This window comes from Pelodiscus sinensis, chromosome 4, assembly GCF_049634645.1.
Source record: "Pelodiscus sinensis isolate JC-2024 chromosome 4, ASM4963464v1, whole genome shotgun sequence".
In the NCBI taxonomy this organism is placed as follows: domain Eukaryota; kingdom Metazoa; phylum Chordata; order Testudines; family Trionychidae; genus Pelodiscus; species Pelodiscus sinensis.
In genome coordinates this window covers 22,547,899-22,562,287 of record NC_134714.1, presented here as the reverse complement: position 1 = coordinate 22,562,287, position 14,389 = coordinate 22,547,899, and the positions used below count along the sequence as shown (strand labels likewise).

General features: G+C 41.8%; 1 protein-coding gene across 4 annotated transcripts in view; it reads left to right on the top strand.

Moving 5' to 3' along the window:
* Positions 1-14,389, top strand: part of PPP2R5C (protein phosphatase 2 regulatory subunit B'gamma) — a 187,862-nt gene that overhangs the window by 64,490 nt on the left and 108,983 nt on the right. For 2 of the 4 annotated variants that reach the window (XM_006119994.4, XM_006119992.4), the window contains exon 1: positions 3,692-3,868. The exons of the other annotated variants lie outside the window; for them this stretch is intronic. In XM_006119994.4, the coding sequence (XP_006120056.1) occupies positions 3,775-3,868 (94 nt within the window). In that variant the 5' untranslated portion in view covers positions 3,692-3,774. Of the gene's footprint in view, positions 1-3,691; positions 3,869-14,389 lie in introns of those variants that run through there. 4 annotated transcript variants of the gene reach the window in all.

Genomic DNA, 14,389 nt, shown 5'->3' with positions numbered 1-14,389 from the left:
ATAAGTACCTTATAATATTCCTAATCACAAATATTTGCATTGTTGAAGCTCGTTCTTACTTTCAGGTGACAGCATTCTCCTGTAAATGTAAATAAACTTGTTGGCTTAGCAAGTCACTGAACAATAAGCAGGATTCATTGGACTTGAAGGCTGTAAAGTTTTATATTGTTTTAGTTTTCAGTGCACTTTATTAAAAAAAATCTGCATTTCTAAGTTGTATTTTCACGATAAAGAGATTATACTACAGTACATGTAGGGATGTTAGATAGCGTGTGATTGAACAGTCATGTAACCGCATCAAAATTTTAGTGGTTATACAACTTTTCAGTAGTCCCCGGAGGTGGAGCCAGTGCACTCCCACCCCCGGGAAGCCCTCTGCCACCCCACACTGCTACCTCTGATACGGCAGCATGGGGTGGTAGGTGGGAGCCAATCTTCAGGTGGAGCTAGTTTAAAAACTGGCTTCCCGCTGATATGGAGGCAGCAACAGGTAAGGTAGTGGTGGGTGGGTGGGTGGGTGGGTGTGTGTGTGTGTGTGTGTGTGTGTGTGTGTGTGTGTGTGTGTGTGTGTGAGAATGTGTGTAGTTGACAGGATTAATTGATAAGCCCTGGCTTATCGGTTAATTGTGACACCTTGACATCCCTAATTTGTATATGAGAAATTGAAAAATATTATTTTCTTTTTTACAATGCAAATATGTACACACTGTACACTTTGTATTTTGTGTTGTAATTAAAATTAATATATTTGAGTTAGTTGCTTAAGTTAACTGATTAACACTTCTAGTCGGAACCAATGAAACTGCATAGTTAAAATTGCCTTTAGTGATGCATCTTGACGTATTATAAAATGACTACATTTTTTACTTTGGATACACGAAAAGGCAGGACTGACAGAATTCTGCTGTTGAAAAACATTTGTGAAAATAATTAAACCAGTTAAAAATAATTAAACCTAATAATTAAACTTTTTCCTGGGTGTCTGGCTGGTGAGTCTTGCCTACATGCTCAGGCTTCAGCTGATCGCCTTATTTGGGGTTGGGAAGGAATTTTCCTCCGGGATAGATTGGCAAAGGCCCTAGAGGTTTTTCGCCTTCCTCTGTAGCATGGAGGATTCTCTGCATCTTGGGGTTCTTAAACCATTTGAGGACTTCAATATCTGAGAGATAGGTGAGAGGATTATTCTAGGAGAGGATGGGTGAGATTCTGTGGCTTGTAGTGTGCAGGTGGTCAGACTAGATGATCATAATGGTCCCTTCTGACCTTAAAATCTATGAGTCTATGAGCTTTATCACAAAATGTCTCCTCCTTTGCTTCACCAAGATGTGATGATTGTGGTATTTTGTTCTGAGTGCAGACAGCATGTGTGGTGTAGTGAGCTCTAATTTACAGGCAGTAGTGTACGGAGGTAGCAAGTAAGTAAATTGTCAGGTGATTATAGTCCCGTCATTACACAGAGCTGTCATTTTAATTTCTATTTTTGATTTTAAATATTGTTTTGTTACAGGCCTAATCCTGTGGTAGTGTTTGCTGTGTTGGGAGTAAATACTCATCTTGATTAAAATATGCACACATTATTTTCATGTATTCTGAGAAACAGGAATAAGTCTTTAAAATGCTTTCTACAGTTTGTTAATTTTGAAGAATAGGAAACTTGAGTTCTTGTCACCACCTGTTACATAAAAAGTGCAATCCTTTTTTCTCCTCTCTCACATACCCCTTTCCTAGACATATGTTTGATCGGGCTGGTGCTGCTAGACCTTAAATATTTGCATTATATTAGAGACCACTTTTTGGGGAAAATGTAAGTATTATAATGCATTTATTTCTCTGAATTCCACCTTAGTGTGTGGGAAGGATAAGAAGTAATAAGGAGAAATGATCTTTTAAATATTTGTGTTTAAGGGGTACTGTCAACTTACATTTGTTGTAAATAATAGTATATTTTAATGGTCTTATATTGCAGCACAGAGATCTAGACTAAACATTAGGGAAACCTTCCTAACTGTAAGCATTCTAAGCACTGGAACTTATTACCTAAGGAGGTTGTGGAATCTTCATCATTGGAGGATTTTAAGAACAGGTTATACAAACACCTGTTGGGGTTGGTCTAGATCAGGGGTGGAGAACCTCTGGTCCGGGGGCCGGATGTGGCCCCTGACTTGCCTGGATCTAGCCCCTAAAGCTCAGTGCGCTCTCCCCAGCATTGGGGAACCTGCACTGGTGTTCCTTTCCCCCTGTTAGGGTTGCCAGGTGTCCCGTTTTGAATCAGACAGTCCAGTATTTGAGCTTTCTGTTTGGGAAACAAATTGAGAAAATATATATGAGAAAATATAAATGTCTGGTATCTTCTAAATAAGATGTAATGTAGATTGTGATGTAATGTCAAGTGTGACCCAGTATTTTTGTTGAAACCATCTGGCAATCCTACCCCCTATTGCCTACCATGGGATTAGCCATAGCTACACAAAATTTACGAGACTGGGCCCCTCTGGTGTACAAAGAGAATGTGGGGAGTGTCTTTCCTATTCTCAGTCGGGGTTCATGTAACTGAGGGTTTGGTTGTGGGTTGTTTTTTGCTTTGCTTCTTCCTCTTATGTGGCCCCCAACTAATTTTTCTGTGGGTCAGCAACCCTTAACCCAAAAAAGTTTCCTCATTCCCTGGCCTAGATATACTTAGTCCAGATTCAGTGCAGAACACTAGATTTAACAACTTATTGAGGTCCCTTTCAAGCCTATTTTTCTATGATTATATAAAAGTTAAAAGCTTAAATCATTATCCTTGTTGCTATAATGTTTTTTTCTTTGCTTGGACAATCAATTTTGAGTTTCACTTGTTTAGTTTTCATGTAGTTTTCAGGTTCTTAGTAGTGCAATGTTTGGGTTTCAGTATTTTTAAACAAACATGATTATTTGAATTTTGAAAAGTGAAATGATGGAAAGTTGTTTTTATAAAATCTTGATTTTTACAACAGGTTATATTTTAGATTAAATTTAAAGGTGCCTACCTTTCTGCTTAATAAGGATATAAGGAAGAAAAATGAGGTATAAAAGAAGAATTTTATCTTAACAGAAAACTTAGCAAAGTTTTCTATGAAGTGTCCAATTAACTGCTTACTAAAGTTATTTATTCATTTGGTGTGTATTGATTTATTTGGCATGACTAATTAGGAGGTACAGCATTGAAATTTAATCTTTCATGCTAGATTTAATTATTTGAATACAGTAAGGTAAATATATGAGATTCATGGCTTTTGAGAGTGTGACAATTGTTAACAGAAAATGTCTGAACTTTTGTGTTTTCAGCACATGTATGTGCACTATGCTTAACACTTTACACACGTATATGTTGTGCACATTATATGCAATGCTCTAAGTGCCAACAGTAAAATCATCATGGATGAAAGTTTACAGTAATTTGTTCAAGCTCCTTTGTCAAGATAAGTTTGTTTATGCTGCAGGTTTAGCTCATGAGAGTATGCTGAGAAAATGGCTCTCTGCTTAAATTACTGATGAATGGAGGCATAAGAGAAAGCAGAAAAACATACAAGCTTAATGCAGTGACAGCCACACAGAAGCCTTTTTTCATTTGCAGCTTTTTAGTGTCATTTTAAGTTGCTGCTATTAGCCAATCAGATTTCTCCTGACTGCTTACATCACTAACTAGCCAGTTCCCTCCAGCTGCGGAGAGCTTCAGTTTCCTTTTTTTTTAAACTAAAATGGAGGCTGGTTTCTTGCCTTAAGGAGTACATTGCCTTTTCTGCTGAAGCCTAGATGTTGACATGTAATAAAGCTGGCAGCAGGATGGTGGTTGATGCAGCCAATTCCAATGGGCCTTTTCAGCCCGTGGCCCTTTTACATATTAGAGGTGAGTTATTGTGTGTTTCAGTGAATTGAAATTGTGTGTGGCTAGCTAATAAATGGCTATTGTGATTTTCAGATAAGGAAAGCAGGAAGTCCTTTGTAGCAGAATTTATTCGGTTTTGATGCAGCCTCAATGTAATTGTGGAATTTGGAAATCAGTTTTGTATTAAATGCTATTTGGACAATTTAGAGATGCATTGCTTGCATAGTTAAAAGCAGGTTTTACTGCTTTCTACTGTGACTCTCCCATCCCCCGTTCTAGCTGTGCTGATGTCAAAGGATGTGAAGTCACTACTCCAGAAAGGTATTGGGTGGGGGGCAGGGCAGAACTAAGTTACCAGTACGCACAGTTTGTGTAGCATAATGGAAGTGTTCAGAGTGCTGCAGTGCTTTTTCTGTGTGAACAAACTAGAATGCCTCTAAAATCATTATTGACAGTAACTGAACTAAGTTGTTACTGGAAAAATACCCAGAATTTATATTAAATATATCTGATATCTATTAAAAAGCACTTCCTAGAAGTGTTTATGGTTTTGTTATTTTACTGTAACAAACAAGCTGTTGTGCAAAAATTGGCTATTGTAATTTGAATATTAAATATTTTAGTTGTTGGGTATTTAATCTGCGGTACATTCCTATTCTATGAAACGTTAATTTACGTTTCTTAATATTTCTATATCTGAAACAAAAATAGGTATGGTGGGTAGGTAGCAAAAATACATTGTATATCTTACAGTTATTAATGCCTGGCATTGCTACATTTCTGTTTTTTAAAAGTAGCAAATTACCTTAAAATGTTTTTTTTTAAATATCCATTCTTTCATTCACTTTGTTTTCATAACTCTTTTTGTGAGTCCAAAACATTTATTGGATGTGATGAGGACAACTTGAACAATTGCATTCAATCTTTATCAAAGAAACAGCTGAAATAATAGTACATCAGCTAGTCTTTTCAGCTTTTCCTGGCATAAGCTACATTGTTCAGATGCATACTATACGTAGATTTCCTGTATTTAACGCATTTTGCTATAAATGCCAAAGAATTCCTGTTGGAAAACCTGCATCCCCGATTTAATAATGAAAAATTATAATTCCTTGTGATAACTTTTAAACAGTTAGTATCACTCTGCTGCTTGAAATGAGATTTTTGGATGTATTCCAAGAGATAACATTGGATTGTGGAGTGCTCTAAAACAGTGGTTTTTCTTCCAGGGGTATGCAGAGTCCTTGCAGGGAGTATGTCAACTGATCTAGATCAGTGGTTCTCAAACCTTTTGGTTCATGGCCCACCAAACTCAATGCAAGCCTTTCCCCAGACCACCAGCCACCACCCATGATGACATAATGGGTGCAGGAGTGGTGTGGGTGTCTGGGCAGGGGGGAGGGTGCAGGAGCAGGCTGCGGGTGGGGGGGGCGTCTAGAAGGGGAGGGTGCAGGAGTGGGATGAGGGTCTGGGTATGAGTGGGATGGGGGGCGTTTAGTTGCTTCCACACCCCCAACTGCTACCAGGCACTGCCCCCCACTACAATTGGCCAGGATTCCAGCCAATGGGAGCAGCAGGTAAAGCCTCCAGGGGAGGGATTCCTGTAATGCTGTTCCCCCAGGTATGAGGAGCAGCATCACAGAGATCCAGACTATTAGACTCAGGACTCCTCTCTCCCTTCCCCACATCTCCTGTGTAGGAAGCTGGCACTGGTGGTCCAAGCTTGCAGGGTTTGTGTGGAGCTGAAGTGTTAACTCAGCCTCCCCTCTGTTGGGAGGGAGAGACTGAGCTCTAAGTCCGTGGTCCACCTGCAAGATGTTTGGGGACCACTAGTGGTCCACAGACACACTTTAAGAACCACTGATCTAGGCATTTGCCTAGTTTTACAACAGGCTACAGAAAAAGCATTAGTGAAGTCAGTACAAATCAAAATATCATACAATGACTTGTTTATGCTGCTCTACATACTGTACACTTAAATGTAAATGCAGTCTTTATATTCCATTATATCGAACAAGATATAGATGTATTTTATAATTGTGGTAAAATGAGAAATAAGCAGTTTTTCAGTAACAATGTGCTGTGACATTTGTCTGATTAATGTAAGCAAGCAGTTAAGTGAGGTGAAACTTGAAGGTACTCAGGACAAATCAGACTTCTGAAAGGGGTACAGTACAGGTTGGACATCTCTTATCCGGCACCCTTGGGATTTTACTGGTCCCAAACCAGGGAATTTACTGGACTAGAGATGGTTCCATGCCACAGCTCCTAGCCACTGACTCTGCCAGCTGGGGGGAGGAGGGAAGGGGCACAGAGGGACTCCCTTCAGTCCCTGCTGGGTTTCCTACAGAGTTGCTGACCCCACTGCTGCTGCCCCAGCCGGACTGTCTACCAGACTTCAGCGGCCTGCACTACCATAAGCTCCAGTGCCATACTACCACAGTCTGCTGGAGGCTGGCTTCCATGGGCTGTCTGGGACTCGGGCCCCTCGCTGCCTTGTGCTGCTGGGGCTTTCTCGAGACCTGGACCAGTCCCTCTTCCGTGGCCTACCAAGAGTGTGGGCTCCTGCCCCATGACAGCCCACAGACTCTGGCCCTCCTTCTGTGGGCTGCCTGGGGCTCCAGCCTATGTTGCTGGGGGCTGCCATCAACCCCCATTGTTGGTCCCGCTTCCACGGGCTGCCTGGGGCTCTGGCCTCGGCCCTGCGCTGCCACGGTCTGTCGCTGGCATGCCTCCAGCAGCACAGGATCTGCCCTAACCCAGTCCCAGTGCTGCAGACTGTCAAGGGCTGGCACCAGCTCCTGCTCCATCCCTCTGCTTCAACCCAGCCCCTCCTGGATTGCCTGCCTGCCACGAGGCTATCTGGATTCTCTGATCAAGGAACATCCGTGGTCTTGCTGAACCACAGCTGTTGCCAGATCAGAAAATTCCGGTTTTGTGAGGTGCAACTTGTAGTCTGGAAAGACTGAGAACCACTGCTTTATAAGAAGTTTTATCCACTGGTTGAGAACAGGTACTTTTCTCCCATAATCAAAGGAAACAGGCCAAAGTGATGGAAGGCAGGCCATCTCTGTGTCTTCTCTCCCATTCACCTCCTCCAAGGTACACTGTGCCAGGTTTCCCTCATTTTTCCAATATAATATGCTGAATTTTTTTGATTCACTGAAGTTTATAAAATGTCAGGTGACTTTTTAAAAAAGACTTTAGAGGTGATCCTAGCAATTAAAAGCCAGTAATACTGACTTCAGTATCAGGCAAATTGGCTGAAATTCTAATAAAGATCAGAATTATCAGATGAACAAAATATGTTGGGGAAGAGTCAATATGGCTTTCAAAAAGGGAAATCATGCCTCCACAACTGTTAGGTTTTTTTTTTAAGTGTGTCAACAAGTGTATGGACAAGGATTTATCTCCTTGATATAATATGCTTGAACTTTAAGAAAGCCTTCAGTTTGGAACCTTATGGCCCTTAAGCAAAGTAAGTAGTCATGAGAAGGTCCTCTCATGAATCAGTAGCTGGTTGAAAGATAGGAAACAAACAGTAGGAATAAATTATATCCATTGCGAAATTTATTAATCTTAGCCAGAATGATCTGGGACACAATTCCCTGCTCTAGGTATTCCTGTAACTCTGACTGTCACAAGTTGGGAGTGGACATTAAGGGAGGATCATGTGATAATTGCTGATAATTGCACTGTCCTGTTCAGACCCTCTGAAGCATCTGGCGCTGGCCATTGTTAGAAGCCAGGATTCTGGGCTAGATGGACCATTGATTAGGGCATTCGTATGTTCTTAATTCAAAATTGGAGGTTTATTGAATTATATTGTATTAAATTTGTTGCCTGAAGGTGTGTAGGCATTTCCATAGTAAGATTATCGTGATTAGGTCATACTTTTCCTAAACATTGAGTTGTCAGTGTGTTTTATTGACAAGCACTATAGGTTGGGGAGCTTTTTTGGTGTCACAGGTGGAGGTGAGAGGAAGGTACAGATGGCTTTGGCAAGTGGGTAGGGAACAATTAAGATTTTGGCACTCAGGATGAGGTCTGTGGCACTAGGGAGTAGATACATCTTTTCCCCTTGAGGGTAGACACAGAAGGACTTCTGGTTTTGGGGTACTGGTGGTGTTTAATAACTTTGACGGATAATAGCTCCCTGGCCTGGTATCCAGGACTTCCTCAACCATAGATGGCTAAGCACAGAAGCAGCATATTTATACTGAAATCAGTAATAAATGAATAAGCAAATGCTTATCGGATAGTCAGCAGCCTAGTTGACTAGCTGCTCCCTACCTCTCCCCTCCCCCCCTTTTCTGCCTCTATCAAAAAGAGGCAGCAAGGAGGGCGGAGGGGTGAAGAGGAGGCGGTACTAGGGTTGCCAGATGGTCTCCCCAAAAATACCGGACACCCAGTATTTTTTGGTTGCGGGGGGGAGAGAGAATGCAGGATAAGCAGTGATCTCAACCAGTTGGGAAGCGGGGCCACAAACACTGCTGGGAACGTGTGATTGCACAGAAGCCTGGCAGAGGTGCGGGGAGTGGCTGGGATGGAAGCTTCTGACCAGAGGCACCCAGCAGCAACTGCGGCCCCGCCTCCCACCTGGGACTCCCAGCTGGGAGGCAGGGCCACGAACGCCACTGGGAGCCTGTGATTGCACAGAAGCCTGGCGGGGGCGGGGCTGCCTACATCAGGCTTCCGTCCGGTGCCCAAAAATCAGAGTGCATGTGTCCAGTATTGTCTGGGTTTTTTTTTTAAACCGGGCAGAGGGCTCAAATACTGGACTGTCCGGTAGGGTTGCCAGGTGTCTGGTATCCTAGGTGGTACTTCAAAGCAGCAGCGCCACGTGGAGCCTAGGATCAGCTGTGAACGCCCCCCCACTGACTTCGGGATCAGCTGGGGACTCCCCCCACTACTCCAGGCTCTTTGTGTCACTGCTGCTTTGAAATGCTGCATGGAGCCTGACTCTGGGCTCCCCATGGCGTTTCAAAGTGGCAGCACTGCATGGAGTCTGGGGTTGGGTGGGAAGTCCCCAGCTAATCCCGGGCTTCACGGGGCGCTGCCACTTTGAAATGGCGTGAGGAGCCTGACAGCTCCACACATCATTTTCACCTTTGAAGTATAGCAGCTGCCCTAGAGCTATAGCTACACTTCAAAGGCAGAAGTGCCCTATTGACTAATCGAATAGTCGATGTAAAATGAATTGACTATTCAATTATTCAGTTACTTGCAATTTAACATCCCTACTCGGTTAATCTATCTTGCTCTTTTTTGAACCCTGTTAAAATCCTAATCTTCATAAGTCACACCGTAAAGTCAAAAAAATTGAAATTTTCCTCTAGAAGCAGCAGCAAGTTCTGAAAGATTTGGTGATGGATTTTTTTCTCCTAAGTTAATTCAGGTTTTGTGAAAGATGCTGTATTGATATATTTGGGAGTCCTCTTTCTGCAGAAGAGGCACAGTATAGCCAATAGCTGTGCCAACTTTTCTTCTGCATTGACCTGCTATTGTGTCTCACCCCTGACTTGGAGGACCATCTGTAGGTGAAGATAATTCATTCTCTGTGCCTGTTTATTTTTTGGCTTCTCTACAATGCCAAAAAGAATGCCAGGTGTAATTGTGACTTTTGTGATGTAAGTATCTCTGCCTTAGCATTTGGACTGTTGGCATTTTGGTAGCTCCCAGGGGACCCATCGAGATCAGGACTTCATTGTACTAGGGGTATGTACAAACAAGGGTTCAGTTCAGATATGGCACCAAACAGGTCATGTAGTGGTCTCTAAACTTGGGCTGTCTTTGAACTACTTAGTTTGAGGTTGAAGGTTTTCCAATCTCTATAACTACTGCAGGATCTTAAGGAAAATAAATGTGTTCTAGCTGTTATACATAATACATTTATTGTATACTTTCATGTTGTTTTTAATATAGAATGCTAAAAGATCACTCTTGGGTTCCTTTGACAGCAAACAAACATAGGAAGTGTCCTATGCAATAAATTCATTAGATGATAGCCAATTAATATTTCAATCTTAGTATATCTTAATCCTTAAAAGAAAGCTTTACTATTTTTCAATAATTCTTGTAAATGTACTGTAAATGCATGCCTATTCTTAAAATAAATTGACACTTCCAAAAAGGCACAGTTTTATTTAATGAACCTGGAGGCTATTTGCTTAATTGGCAGAGTATGGATGAAGGAAACACACTTCATACTTTGTTTATTGGGAATAATAGTAAATCAAGAGCCAAATTTTAAAAAGCAGTATAGGTGTTCAAAGGAGGTGTCACTCCAGGGTCACTAGAGGCACTCTCCCTTGCCTGTTTCTAAGGGAAGAACTTCCAGCACAAGTGTGGCGAGAACACACACCTACATCACACTTCTAACAACACCAGTTATGGACAGGTAACTGTCCTATCTAGACTCAGAGGGGTAGTCATGTTAGCCTGTAATTTTAAAAACAAGTTGCCCTGTGGCACCTTAAAGACTGACACGTGCATGCGTGCGTGCACCATCTTATAAAGTGAGTTTTACCCACGAAAGCTTATGATATAATATATTTATTAGTCTCTAAGGTGCCATAGGACTGCTCGTCTTATCTAGAGCAGTGGTTCTCAAACTGGTTTGCAGCTGCCTTACAGGTGGTCCACCCCTTGAGCTAAACCCCTTCTCCCCCCACATCCCTCCACAGCGGGGAACCTCCCCTGGTATTCCAGGTTCGCAACTGCCACGAGGCTGAAGCACCAGCTCAGGCTTCCTGCTCTGAGGGCTGTGTGTGCGAAAGAGGAGGTGTGGGTGTGCGTGTGTGCGAAGAAAGCCCCGTCCTTCCCTGCCAGACCGGGCTCACAGAGAGAGACCGAGCAAGCGGCTCCATGCGCTGCTGCTCCCCCGTAGCCTGCTGGGGGAACAGCAATGCAGTGATGTGCTATCTGGAGGCTTTCCCCGCTGTTCCCATTGGCCTGAGTTGTGGCCAATGGGAGGCTGTCTGGGAGCAACACTTGCGCGAAGCCAGGTAAGCACCTCCCTCATGCCCAGATCCTGCACCTCAGTCCCCCTCATTTACCCCAACCCTGCACCTCCAGATTGCTCCTGCGCCCTCCTTCCTTGCCAGAAACCCTGACCCCACCCTGATCCTGCACTGCACCCTTCCTCTTGGTTACACACATACTACACCTTTGCTTGCTCTTGCCCACTCCCCCCGGCCAAACTCCCTACTCTCAGCCTGTTTCTGCATCCTACTTAGCATCTTCATCCCTTTCTGTACCACACCTCTCTCCCAGATCCTGCACCCCCATCCCTATTCCACTCACTGGCAGCCCAATCTCTCCCACTGAACCCCTCTTTTGTCCCTGCCCGAGAACCTCAGAGGGTCCACAAAATCCACTAACCCCAAACCTCAGAAGAGTAAATCTTAACTCATGGGAACCCAGAACATCAGTTCTCCCTGTCCCTTCCCCTCAGCTCATGGGGCTGGAATGCCAAAGGAGTGAGGTGTCTCAGTTGGGGGCCACATCAGTGATGGTTGGGGGTTTTGGAGGGGTTTTTCTGCTTCTCACTTGTGTGATCCCCAACTGATTTTTTTTTTCTGTGGGTCAGTTCCCCACCCCTGCCATAAATAAAGAAAACATTGAAACGTTTTGTATTGACATTAATTCATATTTTACTGTATTTAAAATGAACTTTGATAAACTAACACGAGAAAGTTAAAGTGCTTCATCTGTTTAATAATTTAATATTTCCTTTCTTACTGGTTAAATTAACCCATTCTCCCATTTTGCAGCACTAGCAAAATGGCTCAGGTATAATTATATAAATTAACAGCAAGTGTCCATTAGCAATTGGTGGTCCATGGAAAGTTTTGTATTGAGCCAGGTGGACCATGGGCCAAAAGATTGAGAACCACTGATCTAGATTTTTTTCTTTAGCCTTTTATCCTGACTCATGGTGCAATATGAGATTATTCAGTTAATTTTTGCAAATTCTTTATATAAAATTTTTCTGCTGCGGTCCTTGTATCACACAGAGAAATAAGGTTTTCTAAAATTGTGAAATGTATGTATTGAAAAATATGCCATAAAATAATACTTTATAGCATTATAGAATTGTGGGATTGGAAGCGACTTCAAGTGGTCATCAGTTATCTACACTCATGGCAGGACTAAGTATTATCTAGACCATTTCTGATAGGTGTAACCTGCTCTTAAAAATCTCCAGTGATTGAGATTCCACAACCTCCCTTGGCAATTTATTCCTGTGCTTAACCACCCTGAGAGGAAGCTTTTCCTAATGTCCAACCTGAATTACCCTTGCTACAATTTAAGCCCATTGCCTAGTAAGTTCAGTACATTTACAGTCATCTTCTATATAGGGCCTAATAGATTTTTAAAATTAAAATGAGACTTAGCTTGTTTTTTCCTATTTATTTTGTGTACAATAAAGTACCTTTTTAGTTTTTATTGCACGCACAAATTAAATTTGTGCAAAAGTATGACTGCTTCTAATAGATGTCTTAACACTACATGTGTTACATGTATAGAACATAGATAATTATCATAGCCTTCATGCTGCTGTGTACTACTAAAAAAAAAAGTGTAGAATTTCAGAGTGCAGAATTTAAACCTGTTACCACAATCCCATATCTAATTGTTTTTGGCACTGAAGGAATATTTGTACCAATTCAACTTAATTTTGACATGAATTTTAATTTGTTTACTCATACTAGCTTACCATATTGCAAATAGGGATGATAGATGTCTATTAATTCAATAATAGTGTAATTGCATCAAATTTTAGAGGTTATGTGACTATTCAGTAGTCTCCACTGGGCTGGCAGCCAATGTGCTCTGGCCCCACTCCAGCGAGCCTGAGCCCGTCGCGGACAGAGGTAGGGCAGGGGAAGTCGCTCTGTGGGAGCGGATATGTGTGGGCAGCTGGCTTGAAAGCTGATTTCCCATGTGTACCAGCTCCCGCTTGCTGCCTCCATGCTGCTGCCTCTCTATCAGAGGCAGCCGCCTGGGGGTGGTGGGGTAATATAGAGGTAGTGGGGTTGGGAGAGAGGGGGATGAATGCAGTTGATAGCATTAACCAATAAACCCAGGCTTATTTGTTAATTATTTATTCAACTACAAGACACACACACACTAATGGCAAAAAGATTTTTGTGTGATCAGAGTGTACCAGATGAGGTTTTTCTAATACCTTATGCTATGGCATTAATGCTTCTCTCTCTACTAGAAATGCATTGCCTGATACAGCCTAGGAATCACAATGGTGGTTTATAATTCTGTGTTTAACCAGCACACCCAGGTCTGTCTCCTTCTCTGTCTCTTCTAGCTGCCTCCATTTGTAAGAAGTTATTATTAGACCATTAGTGCATGACCTTGCACTTTGTACATTTCCATCCTATTTCTGTTACTCTGGTCTTCAGGGTCATCCAGATCTTTCTAGATGAATATTACAATCCTCTTCATTGAGACTGCCTCCCAGCTGTATATAATATGCAAACTTCTTTAGCACATGCCTACTTTTTGTGCAAAAATTAATAACAATATTAAGTAAGATTGGTCCCAAGATCAGTTATTGAGAAACTCCACTAGGAACCTCTCCCCAGTCTGATAGTTTACCTTTCAGCACAGCCAATTGCCTTTTCCCCATTAGCAGTTCTTAAGCACCGTACAGTTCTTGTACTGATCCTGATCTTCTCTAATTTAACTAACAGTTTCCCATATGCAGTGTCAGATGCCATGTTTGAAGATCAAGTATATTAGATCTACTGAATTTCCTTTATATAAAATTTAAGTTATATCCTCAGAGGTAGATATCGGATTACTATGGCACAAGCTACTTTTGGTAACCCCATGTAGCTTTGCATCCACTTTTCTGGAATTTATTTATTCTTTGAAAATTTGTTCAAAACCTTGTATGCTCATGAAGTCGGGTTGATATGTTTGTAGTTGTCCGGATCACTTTTTTCCCACCTTTTTAAAATATAGGTATTACATTAGCTATTCTTCAGTCAGATGTTACCACCCCTGAATGTGTAGATTTATTGAAAATCCATGCCTTCAGACTAGCAATCTCACATGCCAGTTTCTTTCAGTATTGTGGGATGGAAATTATGCATTTCCCCCTGATTTCAGAATATTAAACTTTTAAAACTTTTCTTCAGATGTGGTCATTTTCATTTTTGTGCACTCACTTCTGTCAGCCATCCTGCCTTCATGTGTATATTCAATATTAGCATACATATTGAAAACAGCATCAAAGTATTCATTTAGTTTTAGGGCTATACCTATAGTATCTTTAATCTTCTCCCCCATGTTGCAGAAAAATCCATCCGCATCCTTCCCAATTCTCTTATTATTTATTTTAATTTCCTTAAAAGAAACCTGTAATCTGTTGTTGACTTCTTTAGGATTAGACTGTAATATTACCCATTTTCTGATGGTGTTTTTCATTCCTGCTCCTCTTCAAAGCTCTTAATTACTGATTTTTGTCTGCAGCATAAGTAGCTAGTTCTTTCCATAGACTACCAAATGTAGTGCTAC